This window comes from Rhinopithecus bieti, unplaced genomic scaffold (assembly GCF_001698545.2).
Source record: "Rhinopithecus bieti isolate Rb0 unplaced genomic scaffold, ASM169854v2 scaffold_757, whole genome shotgun sequence".
Taxonomy (NCBI): domain Eukaryota; kingdom Metazoa; phylum Chordata; class Mammalia; order Primates; family Cercopithecidae; genus Rhinopithecus; species Rhinopithecus bieti.
This window is the reverse complement of record NW_016803289.1, coordinates 1,706,942-1,729,039: the sequence shown is the minus strand read 5'-3', so window position 1 is coordinate 1,729,039 and position 22,098 is coordinate 1,706,942. Positions and strand designations below refer to the sequence as shown.

Here is a 22,098-nt window from a genome sequence, read left to right as displayed (position 1 = left end):
TGGTTGGGTCCCCTTCCACAGTGTGGAAGCTTTGTTCTTTCACTCTTTACAATAAATCTTGCTGCTGCTCACTCTTTGGGTCCACGCCGCCTTTTTGAGCTGTAACATTCACCACGAAGGTCTGCAGCTTCACTCCTGAGGCCAGCGAGACCGCAAAACCACCTGGAAGAATGAACAACTCCAAGGGTGCTGCCTTTAAGAGCTGTCACCGTGAAGGTCTGCAGCTTCACTCCTGAAGTCAGTGAGACCATGAACCCACCAGAAGGAAGAAGACAGTGTGCCTAAGCAAAGATCTTTTTGCAGTGAATTACCCAGATGTTCTTTGTGGTTCTTGTATTTAGATGTCTAGATTTCTAGCAAGGCCGGGGAAGTTTTCCTTAATTATTCCCTCAAATATGTCTTCCAAGCTTTTAAAATTCTCTTCCTCCTCAGGGACACCGATTATTCTCAGGTTTGGTCATTTAACATAATCTCAGGCTTCTTGGGGGTTTTGTTTGTATTTTCTTATTCTTTTTTCTTTGTCTTTGTTCGATTGTGTTAATTTGAAGACATTGTCTTCGAGCTCTGAATTTCTTTCTTCTACTTGTCCAATTCTATTGCTGAGACGTTCCAGAGCATTTTGTATTTCTAAAAGCGTGTCTAAAGTTTCCTGAATTTTTTATTTTTTTTTAAGCTATCTATTTACTTGAATATTTCTCCCTTCACTTCTTGTATTGTATTTTGGATTCCCTTGCATTGAGCTTCGCCTTTCTCTGGCCCCTCCCTGATTAGCTTAATAACTAACCTCCTGAATTCTTTTTCAGGTAAATCAGGAATTTCTTTTTGGTTTGGATCCATTGCTGGTGAACTAGTGTGATTTTTTTGGGCCATCGAGTACCTTGTTTTGTCATATTACCAGGGTTGGTTTTCTGGTTCCTTCTCACTTGGATAGGCTCTTTCAGGGGGAAGGTCTTGTTCAGATTATTTTGTCCCACGGGGTGTTCCTTTGATGTAGTACTCTCCTCCTTTTTCTATGGATGTGGTTTCCTGTGAGCTGAACTGCAGTGATCGTTGTCTCTGGTACTGGAAGTTGTGTGCACAGAGTCCTGTGATGTGAACTGTCTGTGAGTCTCTCAGCTGTGGATACCAGTGCCTATTCTGTTGGAGGTGGCAGGGAGTGCGATGGACTCTGTAAGGGTTCTTAGCTTTGGTTAATATTCTATGTTTGTGCTGGTTGTCCTCCTGCCAGGGGGTGGCGCTTTTCCAGAGAGCATCAGCTGTGGTATTATGGGGAGAAACTGGCAGTGGGCAGGGCCCTAGAACTCCCAAGATATATGCCTTTTGTCTTCCGATACCAGAGTGAGTAGGGAAGGACCATCAGGTAGGGGCAGGGCTAGGTGTCTCTGAACTCAGACTCCCATGGATGGGCCTTGCTGTTGCTGCTGTGGGGGATGGGGCTGGGATTCCCAGCTCACTGGAGTTGTGTGCCTAGGAGGATTATGGCTGTCTCTGCGGATTGTCAGGGCCGGTCTCACTCCCACTGTGTTCCCCACACCGCCCCTACCCTCCACCCCACCACCACCGGTCCCAACACCACCACACACACACACAGCTGCCAGGTTGTTTCCAAGCAGAGAAGCAGTACCGGCCTGCCCCAGGCTACCAACCTCCCAGCTGCAAAAGAAAAGGGCTTGGTTTATCCCCTGCCTGTGGAGTCTGCACCCTGGATTTGTGCCCTCCCCGGAGTCCTGGCCAGGCGCTTTCTCACCCTGTTCAAACTGTTACAAAGTTCAGCTAGAGATTTGCTTCTCCCTATGGAATTTTACCCCCCTCTCCTCTCCCGTTGGATCCCTGTGGTGCCAGGCAGGAATGGCCTGCTTGGTGACCCAGCAATCTCCCAGGGCCTTTCTGCGGCTTCCTCTCCCCGTGTATTTCACTAGGCTCTTCAAATGGATTCAGCTCCAGATAAAGTCGGAAACTTCTCCAGCAAACAGACCTTCAGCTTCTCCAGTAGGGATGTGTGTTTGGGAAAGGAGGGTCTCCCTTCCCCACTTCCGCAGTTGGGGCACTCACAGTTTTGGAGGAGTCTCCTGGGTCCTGCAGGAGCAGTCCGTTTCCTTCAGAGGGTCTGTGGGTCCTCTCCATCGTGTGGAATTTGACCTAGGTTTCACCTAGGACCTCATTGTACACTCATTAACATACTAAATCATACACCCACCAGCACCATGACAGTTCCAGGAACATTCATGTTTGGTGTAAAAATAGGTGGCACCACAGTTCCAAGAAATCTCCATCTTTTTTCAGGGATCTTCATGAATGTTTCACCCCTTGGTTAAAGAAACGCATATGGCAGCAGCCTCAAACCCCCTTACATGACACTCACCGGAGTCCACCCACGCTCCCCTCTCTTGAGTGTGTACTTTTCACTTTGCAATAAATCTCTGTACTTTCACTGTTTTCCAACTCATCCTTGAACTCTTTCTTGCAATTATGTCAAGAGCCTGGATACCAGCCAGTCCTGAGGTCCCAGGGGTATTTGGGGACCTCCCCTAGCACACCAATATCAGGAATGTCACTATTCAGAGGTTCAGTAAAATTACTCACCACAAATTAACCAGGAAAGGGTGCTCCAGACCCTGCATGATCTGGAGTTCCTTGAAGACATTTCTCACTTCATTGCGCTCCACACACTTTTGTTTATTCATGTACTTCATTGCGTACATCTTCTTGGTATCATTCTTCTGTACAATGCAGACCTAATGGTGAAAACCCAAGTGAGTGAGTGATTAGGGAGGTAGTGGATCATCGTGATGAGAGACAGAACAAGACATGTTATTTTCTGTGGCTTGGATCCTTAACATTTGCAAATTACACAATGCTAAAAGTTCCCACTTAGCTCTGATTTTGGATTAAAAATTTCATTTTCTTTTCTATGTACCAGTTCAATTCTTGGATCTCTTTTTTCTCAAACAATTTTGCCTGGTTTTGCTTTTTGGGTTCTTAAGACAGCATTTTGGTGAAAATAGCTGCCTCCATGTCAGGAATATTCCAATAACAAGTAACATCCTTAATCCTGCTTTGAGTGACTGAAATAGACATGACTAAACTGTCAAGCTGAATAATACTGTGCAAAGAATTTCTGTTTACAACCATAGATGATATAACCAAAAGGACTTTAAGGACTGGAAAACATTAAATATAATGTCCATGTTTTTGAAATTTTTTTAGAGGTCTATGTAATACCTGATACAGTAAACAGAAAATGATTTCAAAATACAAGTTTAATATGAAATATTATTCTCTTAAAGTATGTCTCCATTGAGAAACTAGGAATCAGGGTTTGAATACAGAAGTTTCTTGCAAAAAAAAATTAGACTGAATATGTATATTTCTTAAGATAAAAACATTATACAAATGAGGAAACAAATAGAAATCAGGTGGCTTCTTTCCCACATGAAAATAATGAACTCTTCCATAAACGAGATAACTATTGCTGGGTGTACAGCTGGTAGAATCGAAAATGATTCTGAAATCTTCATCTCCTTTAAGGTAGAGAGAAAAGTCTTAAAGTTTACTGACAGTAAACAGATTTGAGTTTAATGAGATTATTCTAGAGAACAGTGTACGTTCATTATGTAGCTGCCTGTCACGCACTTTTCTTAAACTGTGGTGACAATTTTATAAAAATCCATTACAAAAACATTTTCACTTGATTATCTTTCCTTGCGGTCCCAGCAACTCAATAATATGAACATTTCTGGACCCTCTGTTACCTGGGCTACATAACCTTGCTGGTGCTTAATCATTTCAATTTGTTCTCACCTTCCCAAAACTGCCTTTCCCAATGGCTCGCAAAATTTCAAAGTGGTCAAAGTTGACTGTAAAACAACAAAAAAGAAGAATATCATGAGTAATTACCAATTTCTCTTTAGTAGCTAATAAATAACATGATCTCAGACTACCTTAAAATGCCAATCTAATCATCCAATAAACATCTATTGAACACTTATTATGTATTAATCATAGTGCTTAGTGCTGGGAATACAATAATAATAGAGTAAAAATAGAATCTCTGCCTTTATGGAGTCTGTAGTCAAGTAAGGGCCCTATAAAGACAGAGACTCTTATAGACTAAATAGTCACAAAAATAAATGGAAAATTCAAGCTCCCGCTGCAAGTTAAGAAGAGAGGTCATGGGACTCTAAGAACGTATCACAGAGCATTTGATATAGGCAGCAAGGTAAGGAGAAACATCTCTGAGCACAGAATGACTTCAGAAAGATCTGCTCCCAGGTGCATCGTATGTATGACTTTACCAAGGATCAGCACTTTAAAATGTTCTCCTTGCCTCTTTTCTTACTACAACCACTCTTTTGTATCCAAGTAATTTCAATTTTCCCAAGTAGGAAACTATTACACCTCTAAGTGTGTAGCCTGAACTAATCTCCAAAGTGCAGACTTGTAACAGATTAGAATGGATATGTGTGCAGAAGTCCACTGAATTTTGCTTTGAAGTAGAGTCGATCCTCCACGTCTGAAATTTTAAAATTTCAGTCCCTAGAAGAAGCAATAGTTGATTAGTTTATAGGTTTTTTGAGTCACTGCTTGTGAAATGTATAATGATGAGAAGAACAAATCATAGATTCTCCTGTGCAGGTGACAATCTTTGGTTTCTTGCCTTGATAACTGAGAAAATATTTGACTCTGTTTCCTGGTTTGTGAAATAAGGATTTAGATGAATTAAATTCCAAATAAGTGATTTTAAGAGTTTTTTCAGAAAATATTGTGAAACACTAAATGGTATAATTTGTCTCTTTAAAAGACCTAGTTTGTCTCTATTACCCAGAATAATTAGATAATCTCCTTCTGAAGGAAAAAGTTTGGCTACAGTGCCTCTCAAAGTCTGTCCAAGATATCTGAGAGTCAAACATTTTAATGATGTGGCTTAATCATCACTTCTTCTTCTCAATTCCAAATTCCCTTTCTATCATAAAACCCACTGGATCATGTGAGGCAGATGTATATTACAAATAATCCCGTACTTGGACTCAAAATAATGAAGAGACCAGAGATAAATGACAGACTCTTCAAGGCTCCATTTTCTCATGAGAAAAAAATTGGACTGACTCTCCTAGATCAAAAGAAAACACCTTGTACTAAGAAAGCACTACTAAACCTGTTTACGTACTTAACATAGTTACTCAAGGGAATGACTTTTCTTCTCAAACTCCTTGAATTCTGAGTTTATTTCATCCACTATAACATAAGCTCAATGAGGGTGGAGATGATATGTCCTTTTGCTCACCCTGGTTCCCCTGCCGCCTCAGAAAATTCTTGGCTTAGGTAGTTGAAAGCATAACTCTTTGCAGTTCTCACATAGCCAGGTCTTAGCAAATAGATCAAACTAAGCTATAAGAATACATAAGAGCCCCCCAAAAATTAGTTCTTATACACATGGATAGTGTGAACATTTGGATTCTCTAAAGCAGTGTTTTTGAACTGTGAGTCAAAACCCATTAATGAGTTATGAAATAAATGTAGCAATAATAAGAGGTACTAAAAATTTAATTAAATAGAATAGAAAATACCAGAATGCCTCAAATGTAGTAAACATAGTACTGCCTCTGAAACTGTTGCTTCCATTTCATATACTTGAGTAGACATATATATACAATCCTGGCTTCATTTATTATGTCATGATATATTTTCTGGCATATGTTTTACCTTGGGTTGTGGTCAGAATAATTTTAAAAACACTTCTGTAAGTTTTCTCTTTATTTCATACTGAAATAACCAAAGCAATGATTTTCTTACATCCATTACATGAATCTGAGTTGTGTATTATTTACCACAAGAGTGTTAAAAAAAAGCTGACCAGGATTTATTTGCAAGTTCAAGATTTTATCTTGAGCAGATCCAATAACTCACAGTGATTTCTCCACTACCAGTCTAGCCTAGAATGCCATGATGACATTTTGAATCTCTAAGATTACAGCAGGTACCTAGAAAGCATGAAGTTCCAGCTTGATATTAATCCATTTCATGAACCACCTTCTTTCATAAACCATTTTAACCTTACTGCAAATGATACAGGATTACATGTCAGGATCCTGGTAAATTTATACTAGGAAAACTGCTTTGACTAAATGTGACCTCCCAAATGTCACTTCTCAGAAAAGGGACAAGCCTAAAGTCTTAGAGCAATTTATCTCATTTATGCCTTTATCAAAGAAAAACACAGCCTCTAGTCTAGTGCCATACTGTCTAAAGTCACTTCCTTGTATAAAAATACAACCTAATAAGAAAGCCAATGATAGATTAAAAGTGACTGTAAGAGCTGGATGTGGTAACTCGCATCCGTAATCACAGCACTTTGGGAGGCCAAGGCAGGAGCATTGTTTGAGTCTAGGAGTTGGAGACTAGCTTGGGCAATATAGTGAGGTCCTGTCTCTACAAAAAATAAAAAATTTGCTAGGCATGGTGGTGCACATCTGTAGTCCCAGCTACTCAGAAATTGAGGCAGGAGGAACTTCTAAGAGGCTGAGGCTACAGTTATCTGTGATTGCACCACTGCACACCAGCCTGGGCAACAGAGTGAGATCCTTTCTCAAAAATAAAAATAAAAAATGTGAATGGAAGAGACCCTCTTATTCAATCCTGACAGTCCCTTCTTAAATGTTCAACAACAGAATCACTAGTTAGCAGGAAGATTAACTTGAAAATGCAACTAAACCTGGTAAATTCGGACAAAATCAGAGAGAGAGAGAGAGAGAGAGAGAGAGAGAGAGAGAGAGAAATATGAAGTCAGAATTGTGGATTATTTTGTCAACAGAAATCTAATAGTACTATAAACATATAGGATTTGCCTAAGGGATATGTGGAATAGTATACTCACTATGTTCTTAAACCCTTGATCAATATGAACAGTAAATGCCAAATTGGACTTGCAATCTGTTTTTGTGTAGTCTATGAGCTAAGAATGGTTTTTGAATTTGTATAGGATTACTTCTGAAAACCAATGGATATGCAATAGAGAATGTATATAAACCCACAATATTTACTAGCTGGCTCTTTACAGAAAAGTCTGATGACTGCTGAGATTAAGAGCACAGTCTCTGAAGACAGACAACCTGAATTCAAATCTCAGCTCCAACAATAAATAGCCATGTAATCTTGGAAATTTACATCTATGCTTCCCTTTCTGCATCTATAAAATGAGGATGAAAATAATATATACTTCACAAGGTTTATAAGAAGATGAAATGGGTCATGTGCATAGAACATTGCCTAGAACCAACTACTTTTACTAGCAGTGCTCTTACTTCTGAAAGCGTATCATAGCTCCCAGCGAACACCACCTTAAGCTGCCATGGTAGCACCTGGGTATTATCAGGCAATATGGAGGTAAATGGAATCAGCATCATTTCAACACATTTGGGGTTTTCGTAGTCTATGGTGCAGTGTCCTTGCAGTGTTTTCTCTAACCTCTAAAGCAAGGTTAACCTTAGTGGTGTTTACTTCTTGGGTCTTGTCCTTGTGTCATGTTCCAAAACTTTCATTCTGGTTCATGGAGCTCTGAATGTTAAGAAGACAGAAAGGCTGTCTGGAGACACTGGGTCTTTGTGGGGCCTTGAAGGTAGTGGTTTAGTGTGGGCAAAGGCAGAACCTGGTTCTCACTCATACTGGCAGGGCTGGGCTAGGGTATGTGGCCTGCAAGAAAACAAAAGGAGATGAACTTTTTTTCTTTTTATATACTTAAGTTCTAGGGTTCACATGTGAGCACAATGTGCCGGTTTGTACATATGTACCATGGCCATGTTGGGTGCTGCACCCATTAACTCGTCATTTATCATTAGGTTAACTCCTAAATGCATTCCCTCCCCCGTCCCCCCCACCCCACAACAGCCCCAGTATGTGATGTTCCCCTTCCTGTGTCCTCAAAGGGTTCTCACTGTTCAATTCTCACCTGTGAGTGAGAACATGCAGTGTTTTGAGTTTCTGTTCCTGCGATAAGTTTGTCTGAGAATGATGGGTTCCAACGTGCACCGCATGTCCCTCAACGGACACGAACCATCCTTTTTTACGGCTGCATATATTCCATGATGTATAATGTGCCACATTTTTCTAAATCCAGTCTGGTCCGATGTCGCATTCTGGGTTGATTCCAAGTCTGCTATTGTAATAGTGCCGCAATATAACATACGGGCATCGTGTCATTTATAGCAGCATGATTAATAATCCTTTGGGTAATATACCCAGTAATGAGATGGCTGGGTCAAAATGGATATTCTTTTCTTGTTCTAGATCCTTGAGGAATCACCACACTGACTTCCACAAAGGTTGAACTAGTTTGCAATCCCACCAACAATGTAAAAGTGTTTCTATTTTCTCCACATCCTCTCCAGCACCTGTTGTTTCCTGACTTTTTAATGATCGCCATTCTAACTGATGTGAGATGGTATCTCATTGTGGTTTTGATTTGCATTTCTCTGATGGCTAGTGCTGATGAGCACTTTTTCATGTGTCTGTTAGCTGCATAAATGTCTTCTTTTTAGAAGTATCTGTTCATATCCTTTGCCCACTTTTTAGTGGAGTTGTTTTTTTCTTGTAAATTTGTTTGAGTTCTTTGTAGGTTCTGGATATTAGCCCTTTGTCAGATGAGTAGATTGCAAAATTTTCTCCCATTCTGTAGGTTGCCTGTTCACTCTGCTGGTAGTTTCTTTTGCTGTGCAGAAGCTCTTTGGTTTAATTAGATCCCATTTGTCAATTTTGGCTTTTGTTGCCATTGCTTTTGGTGTTTTAGACATGAAGTCAAGGAAATGTAACTTTGAGGCCTTGCTTATGTGCCTCAGAGTCCTGCTTTGCACAGGTCTTTTCATCCCAGCCTTCGCAGCCATTGTATCTGTACAGTACCCTAAAGGTTGCCTGGAGGTATATCATGTTAACAGACAAAGTTGAATGCACCTTAATGTTGTGATAATTACTTGGAATATTAAAAAGATAAATATCTAAAAGTACTTATTTCCGAGTTTTTCTTTTGGGTGGGTACACATTCCTTCACTAATCAACCAGGCACAGACATTCTATATGCATAAGGGATCTGTTTATGAGGGTGGTCAGTACATGTTTCATTTTTGTGTCACTTTCTATCTTCACATCTGTATAGTGTATACAGTTAAAGGTACTCAGGCTCATAGAGGTGAAATAATTTGTTATGGTTATAACTAGTATAGTGACATATTAATGTTGAGGTTAGATTTTAAAAACAAAAAGTAAGGCAAAGCCTTTTTTAGTCAAAACTACACAGAAAATCCTTTAGAAACGTACCTTTTGAAAACCAAGAAAGTTTTCCAAAAGTCCAACAGACAATTCTATCTCCTTTGTGTGGGTACCCAATAAGGCTCATGAACTGCATCTAGGAACTATTATTTGGGAAAAAATAGTTTAAACACTAAAATCACTTTTCTCATTAGCAAGTTTATATTTATTATAGTCACATGGAAAGTTAAGACCAATTATGCAGATAACTGGTTGAATGTTTTTGCAAACCATACCCAATATTTGAGTGGAGAAGTGGGTAAAATCAACTCACTTGAGTCTGCCTAGTTGTACTCAGGCAAATTCAATATCTACCTTTCTCATTCTGGACCCAGGTTCTTAACCACTATTTTTATAGCAGTCATTTTAATGTTATTCTTATTGTGTAACATACCTACCCATCCCAAAGGTAGAACCAGAGGAAACAAGATGGGATTTCTTCCTGTCTCCTTTTAGAATTATATGTTGCATCAAGGTTTCCAAGTCTTTCCCTTAGCATAAACCATGCTGATTCTGAAAGCCAGTGATGATACTTTTTATTTCCTTTGATTTATTTCACTTACCATCTTCTCAGTCTCAAGCAATGTTAAATGAAATAAAAAAGGAAACCCTTTTTAGAGTCTGTTATAACACCCTGATGCTTGGAATTTCAGAGAAGACCCTTGTAGAAAGTAAGGCAGGAAACCCTTTGTTTTTTCTATTTTGAGGTAAAATCTTTGTAAAAGATTTTATTTTTTCTAAAAATTGATTTCAGCTTGAGCAAGTACCAAATCATGAACATAAATGAGTCTACTGAGAACAGCACACCTTGCTGTTTATGTAAATCTTTCTACTGATGAAGAAACAAGGACACCAGCTGTGAACCTTAGACTAGTTACTCAGTCTTTCAAATCGCAATGTCCCTGTCTGTAAAATGGAGCTAATTAAATCTAACTCAGGTGACTTTAAAGATGAGACATTATAAACCAGAAGCAAAATGTCTGGTCCACTGAAAACTAAAAATTACAAGTTTTTTTCAAGTACAACAATTATTCAATGAAATCTAAGCTATCTTCCCCTTCCAAGTTTTCAGTTCCAGTTCCATGAATCAACCATTATTAACAACTCCTTGTGTATCCTTTAAGAGATTCTCTCTGCATATATGTACTCCTTCCTAAAGGCAATAGCAACATACTATCATTCCTATGGGAGCATACATTGTTAAACCCTTTCTATATAACACATTGCCTCTGTCCATTCATACCATCACATATAGATCTAACTATTTTTAAGTAGCTAATTTGTATTTTATTGTGTAAATATACCATAAAATATTTAACTTATTGATGGATTTTGAAAAATGGTTTAATTATCTTCGATTGTTGGGTGTGATGGCTCATGTCTGTAATCTCAGAACTTTGGGAGACTGAGGCGGATGGATGAACTGAGGTCAGGAGTTCAAGACCACCCTGTCTAACATGGTGAAACCCACTCTCTACTAAAAATACAAAAATTAGACGGGTGTGGTGGCATGCGCCTATAATCCCAGCTACTCAGGAGGCTGAGGCAGGAGAATCCGTTGAACCCAAGAGGCGGACATTGCAGTGAGCTGAGATCGTGCCATTGCACTCCAGCCTAGGTGACAGAGCAAGACACCATGGAAAAAAAAAAAATTATCTATGATTACCAAAACTACCTTGAGCATTCTTGATGGGCTTCTTTGTCTATGTTTATAAGCAAAGTTGATAAAAGTGGAAATGCTGGGCAAAGAATATGTTAATTTTCTAATTTTACAGATATTATCAACTGGCTCTTCAGAGATGTTGCATCAAATCTTGATGTCAAAAACATACAAGAATAACTTTTTGTCCACCACCTTGCCAACACTACTACATTAACTGTTCTTCATCTGACAAGTGAAAAAGATTGAATTATTGATTTACTTTATTTCTTTAATGCTGAGTGAAGCTGCATATATTTATATGTGTATTTTTTCAGCAAACTGCCTTTTTATATGCTTTGCATATCTTTAATGAGTTATTAGATTTTTTGATATGTAAGCACACTTAAAAATGGTGAGTCAATTAACTCTGTTTAACATATCTCAGGAGTATTTTTTCTAGGTTGTCCATTTGGCTTTTGATTTTAAAACCTTTTAAAGCCAGGCTCAGTGGTTCATACCTGTAATTCTAGCACTTTGAGTGGCTGAGGCAGGAGAATCACTTGAGTCCAGGAGTTCGAGACCTGCCTGAGCAACACAGGGAGATTCCGTTTCAACAACAACAAAAAATTAAACATTAGCCAAGTGTAGTGATGCATGCCTGTGGTCCCAGCTACTTGGGAGGCTGAGATGGGAGGATCATAGGAGCCCTTAAGCCTGGGAAGTCAAGGCTGCAGTAAGCTGTGATCACACCACTGCACCCCAGCCTGGGCAACAGAGACCCTGTCTCAAATTTTTTTTCAGTAATGTAGTTTTAAATTTTATGTAGTTAAATGTATTAATCTTTTCTTGTTTGTCTCTCTGGGTTTGTGTTTTTCATAGGCTTTTTTAAACTTCAAGATTGTTAAAACTATGTCTTTATATTTAAAACCAATTGCTTTTGACACGCATTTTTGCTGTCATTGCTGCTGCTTTTGATTTTGAAATCTGTTTCAAGCATACAAGCTTAGACTAAATTACATAATTGATATTCAATACATAGAATTAAAAGGTTTCCAAATTCCAAAGTTCCCAAAAAGTCATTCTGCTACTACTTAAATTAAAAGTTAAAACAACTGAGTAGCTCCCTGTATGCAGTCATGCTAATGTGATTATTGAGTGTATGCTTTTAAGGTGCTTTGCAAGAATCTCCTCTTACCGTAGGTCCTCCATATCTTGGTTATGTGGTTATTTGGTAAATATTTCACATATACAACACATTAAATTCCAGTGCACTATACAGCCCCAGTTGATAGCAAATTAAACCAATGCAGTCTGAATAAGTTCAAGATAAGATACATTCCAAGATAAAACCAAAATAAGATAAATTCCCCAGAGAGGAGGAAAAAAAAATCAAGTAAGAGTCTTGCATGCCTTTTTTGGCATGTTAATTTGCCATACAAATTTGCTGCTTAAACATGACACTCCTCAGTGCTGTGATTCTCTAAAATCAAAGTCAATTTGACATGGAAACAGATACAGTTTTGTTGCCCACATGTCTAGCTTCTGCTCTCCAGTCTAGAGAGTATTTCATTTTTCTGTCTCAGTATAGATGAAAGTCCTAGGTGCAGTAAAGGCTTTCCAAGACATTACTCACTGAACTCAGTCTGTGTTCACTGACAACAACACACAATTACTGACTGCTTACTAAGTAACAGCCATTGTGCTAGGTGCTGGGAGAAAGAAACCCAAGGTTGCCTGCCTTCAGGGGGCCTACAATCCAGTGGAACAACAGAAAAATTCACAGTAGCTAATATCTAACATTTATGTAAGGAATACCCATCATTATTCTAAATATGTTATGTATGTTATCCTAATTTTGCGCCAATTCTGAAACAGTATTACTTTTATTGCCATGATTTTAGGTGAACAAACTGCAACCCAGAGAAATTAAGTACCTTTCTCAAGGCCATAAAGTAGATAAGTGGCAGAGTAGTAGAGTCCCACTCAAGTGGACTCCACAGCTGCCCTCCAACACTGTTCTGTACTGCATTCTATTAAACACACATAGTCAATTGTGCACAAGAAAGTAGAATAAGCAGCACAGAGTTGGGTCAAGACCTGACTCACAACAGTGTCCGTATTTCTGCTTCTCCTCTTCTTATGCAGGATCTTTCATTATTTGCAGACCCTCTCTCACAACTCAGATCCCATCAACCACTTGCTGTCACTGTATCTGTCACTCATCATTTCTCACATCCCTAGCCAGATGCCTTGGTCTAGGATTGGAACCGTGACTCAGGCCATTCCAATCGTTTTCACTCTGGATCTTCTGATCTGGAAATGCGTACTCCCCCTCTGTCATAAGCTTCCAGAACATGAGAACAGAACTGGCTAAAAGTAGAGAAAAAAGATCAGCACATCCAACAGGATAAAGCTGACATTTGGAATAAAGTAGAATCACAACATAAAGGGCTAATGCTGATGGTATTAATGTGCCTGGCTCTATATTCATACAGATCCTATTTTGATTATTCTGCAGGCATCCCCAATATCCTTCTGATAATTTAATTTTTAACATTTTTTTTTTAGCAAAATAGATTCAAGTTCCAAGTAATATAAGCGGTGCTGCTGTAGGGAGATCTATAATGGGAGAATGTAGCAGGAAAAAAACCTAGTCCAGGGAAATCCAGCAAAGCATCCTAGAGGAGATGATTATAACCTCAGAAGAATGTTGCAAGGACTTGATGTTCTATTCTTTCCTACAGATTTTCTTAATTTGTCTCTGCATTGGCTTATCAGGAAGGTAACTTCTCAGGAAAAGAGATGAAACATAAATAAATAACTGTAATATAAAGTAGTGTATATGTATTGAGAGCCACATAAATGGTCCTGCCATGATTCTCAAATGTGTCCACCCATCAAAATCACACAAATATATGTTTTTAAATTCAGATTAATTGGTCTTATCTGAATCAGATTCTCTGGAGGCTGGACCTGGGAATCTATTTTCAAAGATCCCTTGAGAATTTTGTTAAAGCCTGCCTAGAACTAATCTGCAGGTGTTTATAGGAGTTCTAAGGTGGGAGAAATCTCTTCCTACTTTAGAAAATAAAAAATCTTCAGGGATGGGCAGCATTTTAACTGTGCCTTGCAGAATGGGTTGGAGTTCCAAAAGTAGCCAGGCAGAGGAGGGCAGGGAGGATGCATTTAAAGTGACCCAAATCCTGAGGTGAGGAAGCTCTCAGTAGATAAGTATTTACATAAATGTTGACTCAATCAATTTCTTAGATCTCCCATCCACCTTGCCTCTATCCTTATGTGTTTGAAGCAATATAATAAGTGTCTGTAAATGATTAATGATAGAACTTCTGCTACCTGCACTGTGCCACATCTTAGGTCAGAGTTAATAATTATATTACTATCTATTAAGTAGCATATATAATGCATAGGCACTATCCAAATACCTTAATATACATTATCTTATTTACTTTTTACCAAAACAGCATGAAGTGGTAATGTTATTATTGCTACTTTATAGATATGTTACATAAACCCAGAAAAGTTAAATTACCCAATGTCAGGGTCATCTGACTTTGTGTGGCTCCAAGTTCCATGATTTTAATATTGTGATGAGTCCTAAAAGTTTCCAAATACATTATGGTGACTATAAGCATGAAACTCTGGGTTTGGGTGTGTCTGTACTACTTACTAGTTATGAACTTTAATTTTTTACCCTCTGTGAGTTTCAATTTCTTCTTTCAATTTTGACCAGATACAATATACCTTCTAAGGTTATAAGGAAGACTAGGTAAAATAAGCCATATCAAAGGTGCTTATCAACCATTTTTGGCAGAGAATAGGAACTCAATAATGTATTATTATTACTGCTATTTATGTTATTGCTATTATTACCAGATGAATTGCCTTTGTATCAGCCCAGAATGCAGAATTTTTTTTTTTTTTTTTTTTTTTGAAATGGAGTTTTGCTCTTGTTGCCCAGACTGGCGTGCAAGAGCATGGCGTGATCTCAGCTCACCACAACCACCGCCTCCCGGGTTCAAGTGATTCTCCTGCCTCAGCCTCCCGAGTAGCTGGGATTACAGACATGCACCACCAAGCCTGGCTAATTTTGTATTTTTAGGAGAGACAGGGTTTCTCCATGTTGGTCAGGCTGGTCTTGAACTCCTGACCTCAGGTGATCTGCCCACCTTGGCCCCCCAAAGTTCTGGGATTACACGTGTGAGCCACCACGCCCAGCCAACGTTGCCTCTCTTGCCAAAACATTAAGCAAAATAATGTTAGGACTTCACACAGGACCAACAGTGCCAAGAATATAGACTCCATGAAGGCAGACACTAGGTGTGTCTTGTTCATCACTATATCCACACATCACCTAAAACCATTTTGGACATATCATAGTAGGTGCATAATTAACCTTTTAATTAAGGTACAAAGGAATGAGGTATCATCATTAAAGTTCTACAGAAAAAGGATGGCTTTGGAGGAAAATTTTTATGTTTTCCTTTATGTTGATTTCTTAGCACATCATCATTTGTAATATGTACCTTCTAAGAAAAGTCTCACCAACATGTTATTATCAAAGGACTTCTTAATGAGCTAGTCAATGAAGTCCTCATTTGAATGTTGTTCTAATATTACAGCTTCAGATTTCTCTGCAGACATTGGATTTACATCTTAAAAGCCTCATGCATTGACTTACTCACTCTTTGAGCTCAAAGCATTAAGAACTGCTCTTGAGATTGTGGACTCCATCTGCTTCACAACCACCAACTCTCCTAAGTGAGGACATGGATGAAAACTCTGTAGCAACTGAAGGATAATTAATAGTGGGAGTCAGAGGGTATTTGCTTTGTCAGGGCTGCATGATCTTTGAACAGAAGTAAATGTATCTCACTATGGCAACAAAAAGGTGCTGACATTAAATTATAGTCTGCCATATACCTGGTCAGAATAGAGATAGAATCAGTCCCTCTTCTAAGTTCTGCTGGCACTTTACCCATTTTTAAGAAGGAACACTGCATGATTTGCCAAGGAAGTGTGAAAAGGACAAATTGTAAGCACTGGTTAAAAGAGAGCTCTTCTGCTGGATTTTACAGTTCTCCATGAATGACATGAATGTTTTGTCTGTCATGCTGCATTCTCAAATACAGTCAGTTACAAAGAAAGGCTCACTTACTCCCCTTTTAAGACAGTCACACCAAGAAAATAAAGAAGCTGAAGTCACTTCCCTAGGAGCCACAGCTTTGCTGGCAAGTCAAACCAACAAACATTCATTGAGTATTTGTGTACCCAGGACTTTCCTAGGCACTGATGGAAAAACATAAGAAGCTTGGGACTCAGTCCCAGGACACTTACCCTCCCCAAGCAGAGAAGGAAAACTGAGTGTGACTCATTTAGCAGTCTGACAAAACAAAACCTGAATAATCAAATGTCCTTTGTTTCACTTTTGTAATTTTATTTTATTTTGTAATAGTCTATATACCTGTGGAATCCATTCTCTCATCTTTCTGAAATTAGATGAATATGAATAAGTATATAGATAGACAAATAAGTAAACAAATAATGAAACCAATCAAGTGTTACACTTTGTATGATGTACAAAAGAGGCACTATGGACCTTCAGAGATGGGAGAGAATGGTGAGGCATGCCAATTTTGCCTCTCAGATTTTAACAAAGATTGAATGCTTTGATGAAAAATAAAAATGATTCAAATCAGACAGACTTGCAGTGGAATCCTAGCTCTAACACTTATAAGATATTTGAAATTAGGAAATTTATCTGACTTTTCTGAGTTTCAATTTCTTGTTTACAATGAGGAGTATACATATATACATATATAATGCTATCAGTATAAAAAATACAGCAAAGTAGAAAGAAGAAAACCAAAACCATCTAAAGATAACCACGATTCCTATTTTGCTCTATTTCAGTCTTTTTCATGTTCTTATTTTTTCAAGTTTTGTATCTACAACTATCTAGATCTTTATATAGCTTAAAGAATCAAATAGTTCTCAATGATTTGTTATTTTTTAAAAAGGAGAAAATGACAGTCCTATGATCTACTTACCCCACTTCTAATCTCTCCCAGCCAAGAAGCAACCACTTTTACCTCTCTTTAGCTATGCATTGGGTGATCTCCACCATGTCCCTAAAGAGTATAATTTTATTGTTCTTTTTTTTTTCCATTTTAGGCATTAGTTATTGAATATTCAAGTTGGTAGATGAAGATTTAGCTCACATTCTTGCTCCTTTGGTTTTTATCCCAATATGCCTCCATCTTTCCAATGCAGTTGTATCTGGCATAATAATTTTAATTAGATCAATATTCAGTATTTCCATTATTATGAATACATAAATGGTAGGCTCAACTGAGTTGTAGTAAACTAAGATTAGTTTTCTTTACTTGCACAATTTTTGGCTTTCCCTGGAATTAGTAATAGTCTTGTTTACACATGTTGACTTTTCTACATTCCTTCCTAATCCAATCCCAAACCCTTCTCCAGTTATCTAGTTCCCTTTCATCATGCTCAGGTGCATTAGTCACATTTTTATCTTCCTGAAAATGTCTCTCCTCAGACATAATCCAGTCTGGACTGTTGATCTCTATTCTGGCACAGCTGTCTTCCCGGGATTCCCTTCACCATCACCCTGGGGATTTCCTTCATGCCTCTTTAAGGATAGATTCCTGGCTCTTGCATGCAGTGCCCGCTTCTTTCTTGTTTTAGTGAAGCACATTTTACAACAGTTTTGTAAGAAGGATTGTATGGGAGATACATTTTTTGAAATATCATATATCCATGAAAATATTTTTATTGTATTCATACTTGACTAATAGTTTGGCTGACTATTGAATTCTAGGTTGGAAATTGTTTCCTTCAGAATTTGAAGGCATTGCTGTCATTATCTACCTTTTCACACATTGCTGTTGAGAAGGCTGGAGTTATTTTGATGCCTGATCCTTTGGATGTAACAGTTTTCTTCTCTAGAAACTTCTAGTCATATATACTTGTGTTGGATGTTTTGAAATTTTATGATTTATTCATTGTGCTGGGCATTTAACAGGCTCATTTAATCTGAAAACTTACGTTCTTCGGTTCTGTACTCTTTTCTTAAAATATGTAATAATTATTGCCCCCTTCCATTTTCTCTTTCTCTTTTTCTATACCTATTCTTTAGAAACTAGAACTCCTCACCTGGCTGTTAAATGTTCTTATATTTACCCTTATTTTATATCTTTGTTTGCTCATTATTCTGGAAATTTTCTTTAAATGTATCTTCTAAATCTTCTTCAGATTTTTCCATTCATGCTGTAATTTTTTTCCCAAAGCAAATTTTTGCTCTCTGAAAGCTATTTTCTTGGTATCTATTTTGTTTGTTTGTTTTTTGTTTTTGTCTGGTTGTCTGTTTTTTCGTTGTCATAGCTTTCTCCTACCTCTCTTATACTTTTTGCTAATGTTTTCCCTGTTCATTTGTTTTAGTCTTTATCAGTCATATTAGAGGGTTTTCCCAAAAGCCTGAGAATCCTTGGTTGTCTGCTCATATTTAAGTATGGAGACCAAACCCCTGTTTGGACATTCTGAGTATGTGGCTCTTGCCAGCAATATGCTTCTATAGTGTTGCTTCTAGCTATGGCCTGGATGTTGAATCAGAAAATCTCTAATGTTGATAACTTTACATCTTTCTTCTTGGATTCGTCAAAATCTCCAGAAAATATTCTATTGTTCTCTTTACCGGAGGGTGAGTCCCTGGCTGCCAGTATTATCAGAGCCAAGTGGGAAGAGAAGGCTGGGTGCCCCAGTATCCAGTATGCATTTATCTACCCGATCCCTCCATTTTCAGCAAGGCATCTTCTACACTCAACTTCCCCATTAATAAAACTTCTTCAAAGGATAAACCATAGTATGGAGTGGAGAATATTTTTTTCTTTTTCCAAATTGGTAGAAAGGACATGACTAGTTTTTAAATAGATATCCAAATAATCTCACTTATTTTAGCTCTTACCCTTCACCTCTAGTTCTAGAGGCACATGACAGTGCCACTTCCTGAGTCTTTGGAGGGTTCTCTGGTGTGGGTCTGGTTGTTTCTCAGCTTTCCTTTCTGGAAGTTTAGGACTCAGTTATGTTGCTTCTAGTTCTCTGTCTCCTTTCCAGTTTCTGCAATGTTGATAGTGTAACTCTTCTGCCTGTCTCTTCATCCTTGTGGTTTTAAATCTTAAGACAAATCTCTACCTGTCATATTAGGAAGATCTTCAGAAAGGAATGGATGTAGAAGAATGTGTTCTATTCAGCATCTTTCCCTAGAAGTCTTGATTTTTGTTTGTTTGTTTGTTTGTTTGTTTGTTTTTCTGATCTGTAAAATAGGTATAATGATACCTACCTTACAGGAATGTGGTAGGTATTAAATGAGATAACATATATTAAAAACATATCTAGAGTATAGTAGGCACTCAATAAATGGGGGTTATTTTTGTTCTTTGAAGGATGAACTAACTATAGGAGCCAGAGGTACCCATCCCTTTATCATTCATTGGCTTTGTGACCTTTACTAGTGTTTAAAAAAAATCATTTTTAGACATATATTCTCACTCAAATAAGGGGATCATAATCGTTTTCTTGTTTATATCTCAGGATTATCTTAGGAGTCAAACTGGTAAGAGGATGAGCAAATATGGTGAAGTGTAAAGCTCACTCTCCTTGAGCTTTGGAGGCAGACAGAAGTGGAGTGAGGATTCCTCTTCCTAGTTGTGTAAACCAGGACAGGTTTTCTCACTTGCTGAGTCTCAGTATCTGCTCTATGTGGCTGACCATTTCTTCACCATTTGTGATGAAAATAAAATGAGATAACCTAAGAAAAGTACCACATTTCAAGACCTACTCTTGTAAAGCATTGGTCACTCTCATGTAACCTCGCAAATGCCTCTCGAGTTTTCTCTCTGATTCAGTGGTTTTTAAAATTGAGGGTCCCCTATAAATGTATCCCAAGACAACTATGAATTGCTGAAGATGAGCACAAGCACATTCTTAAGCCTGGGGGGATAGCACGGACTCCTTTGGGGAATACATGTTTTTTCCAAAGAGAAAAAATAATTCAAATACACAAAATAAACTTTGTATACAATTTTCAGGGTTCCTCATAATCCTACTTTTGAATTCCATATTAAGAATTAGATTTATCTTAAATAAAACATACTATGCTCTAAACCAAAATCCTAAAACCCTAAGCATAAGCCTCCTTCAGTGTTAGATATCAGTTCTAAATTTCTTTTCGAAGAATTAATATGTCAGTATGTTCAATTGTTTGCCTTCTACTTTTAAACTTAACTTCCTCCTAAAGCAACCTTTTTCGATTACCTACCCCACCCTGACTCATTCTGATCACCTACTCCACCATAAGTCATTCCGCTTACCAGCTACCTGCTCTGCCCTGACTCCCGCCAAACCACTCACCCCCGTCATTCTCTTTAAATTAGCCAATCAGAATTAGTTTAGCCTGTGCTGTCTAACCCTAGCCAATAGGGGAAGACACAGCAGCAGGGGCCACGTGCATCAGGGATAAGAACCCCTTCCCCTCTCGTCCAAGTGTGCGCTCATCATTGTTCCATCTCTAAGGATGCACTCTTCTATATAGAAGTATCTTGCCTTGCTGAGAATTAAAAAGAAAATTTTATATCCGAGTGCTGTTCCTTTTATGGCACTAAAACTTTATATATAACAATTAGGGGCTCTTCTGGGATTATATTTCCCTCCGGGGGCGGTCTCTGGTTCTCTCTCCTGAGGAGGTGCACCCGGTTCCCTTGTGGTGGCCTCAGGGGTGAGAAATCAAGACCCACCCAGCGCAAGGAATAACTCGAGCTCTCAGCAAGGCAGAAAAAAAAAAAAAAAGAAACTGGCCAGCAGCCTAGCTTAAAGGATCCTCACATACTGCGGCAATGACTCTATGCACAGACCAAGGAAGGAGAAGCCGCAGGAGCAGGTGAAGTATTTCCTTGGTGGTCAAGTTCTGGAGGGCTAAATGTGTGTGTGTGCATGAATGATCACAAACGATCCTGCTTGTGGTGGTGTTTGTGTGGATGGTGAGAAGTCCTACTGCTGGACGGAATGAATGGGTCCTCTCTGCCTGTAGCTGCCTCATATGGCTTAGGGCATATCCTGCCATGGGCCCGCCAACACTAAGAGAGGCCTGATTCTGCTTTGGGGGAGCGGCCAGAGAGGACAGCACGAGTGGGAAGTGTGCAAAGGACCTTCAGAGGGGGAAACGGGGGAAACAGGTCAACCTCCCAGGACGAGCAAGGCAAGATATCCCCTGGTTTAAGGGGTTGAGCCTTCTAGAACAGGCAAGACACCCCTTGGTTTGAGGGGTTGAGCCTTCCAGGTCAGGCAAGGCCAGACATGCCTGGTTTGAGGAGTTGAGCCTTCCACTAATTTCAAGGGTTGAACCTCACACAACCGCCCCCACCTTTCTTCTTGAGGGAAGAAAGAGTAGCTCCACTCCCACCAGTCCCTCCCCTAGAGAAAGCGGAAGGAGAGGGGAGAACAGCAGCATAAGCAGCTTGCAGAGGCAAGGAAAGACCAGCAGAGAGAGAGAGAGAGAGAGACAGAGAGAGAGAAAGGAGAGAGAGATAGACAGAGAGAGAGACAGGAGAGACAGACTCACACAGGAGAGAGAGACACAAAGAGGAGAGAGAGAGACAGAGGAGAAAGAGAGAGGAGAGAGAAAGATGAGAGAGAGAGACAGGAGAGAGAGAGGAGAGAGGGGAGAGAGATACAGAGAGGAGAGACTGGAGAGAGAGACAGCGAGGAGGGAGGTAGAGACAGAGAGGGGAGAGAGAGAAAGAGAGAGACAGAGACAGAGGAGAAAGACAGGAGAGAGAAACAGGAGAGAGAGAGAGAGAGACAGGAGAGAGACAGAGAAGAGAGGCAGAGAGAGAAAGAGAGGCAGAGAGAGAGAGGCAGAGCTACAAAGAGGGAGTCAGAAAAGAGAGAGAGGGAAGGAGAGAGAAGTAGTAAAGAAAAAACAGTGTATCCTATTCCTTTAAAAGCCAGGGTAAATTTAAAACCTATAATTGATAATTGAAGATCTTCTTGGTGACCCTATAAAACTCCAATACCACCTTGTTGTAAGTGTAAACAAGGGAATAGCCTGAAAACACTGAGGCCGC

General features: G+C 39.0%; 1 protein-coding gene across 1 annotated transcript in view; it reads right to left on the bottom strand.

Annotated features, from left to right (window-relative positions):
* STK32A (serine/threonine kinase 32A) overlaps nucleotides 1-22,098 on the bottom strand; it is a 151,626-nt gene that overhangs the window by 108,326 nt on the left and 21,202 nt on the right. Inside the window, exons 3-4 of the mRNA XM_017872394.1 lie at nucleotides 3,802-3,857; nucleotides 2,584-2,735 (exon numbers count right to left, since the gene is read on the bottom strand). Coding sequence (XP_017727883.1) covers nucleotides 2,584-2,735; nucleotides 3,802-3,857 — 208 coding nt within the window. The remainder of the gene's footprint in view (nucleotides 1-2,583; nucleotides 2,736-3,801; nucleotides 3,858-22,098) is intronic.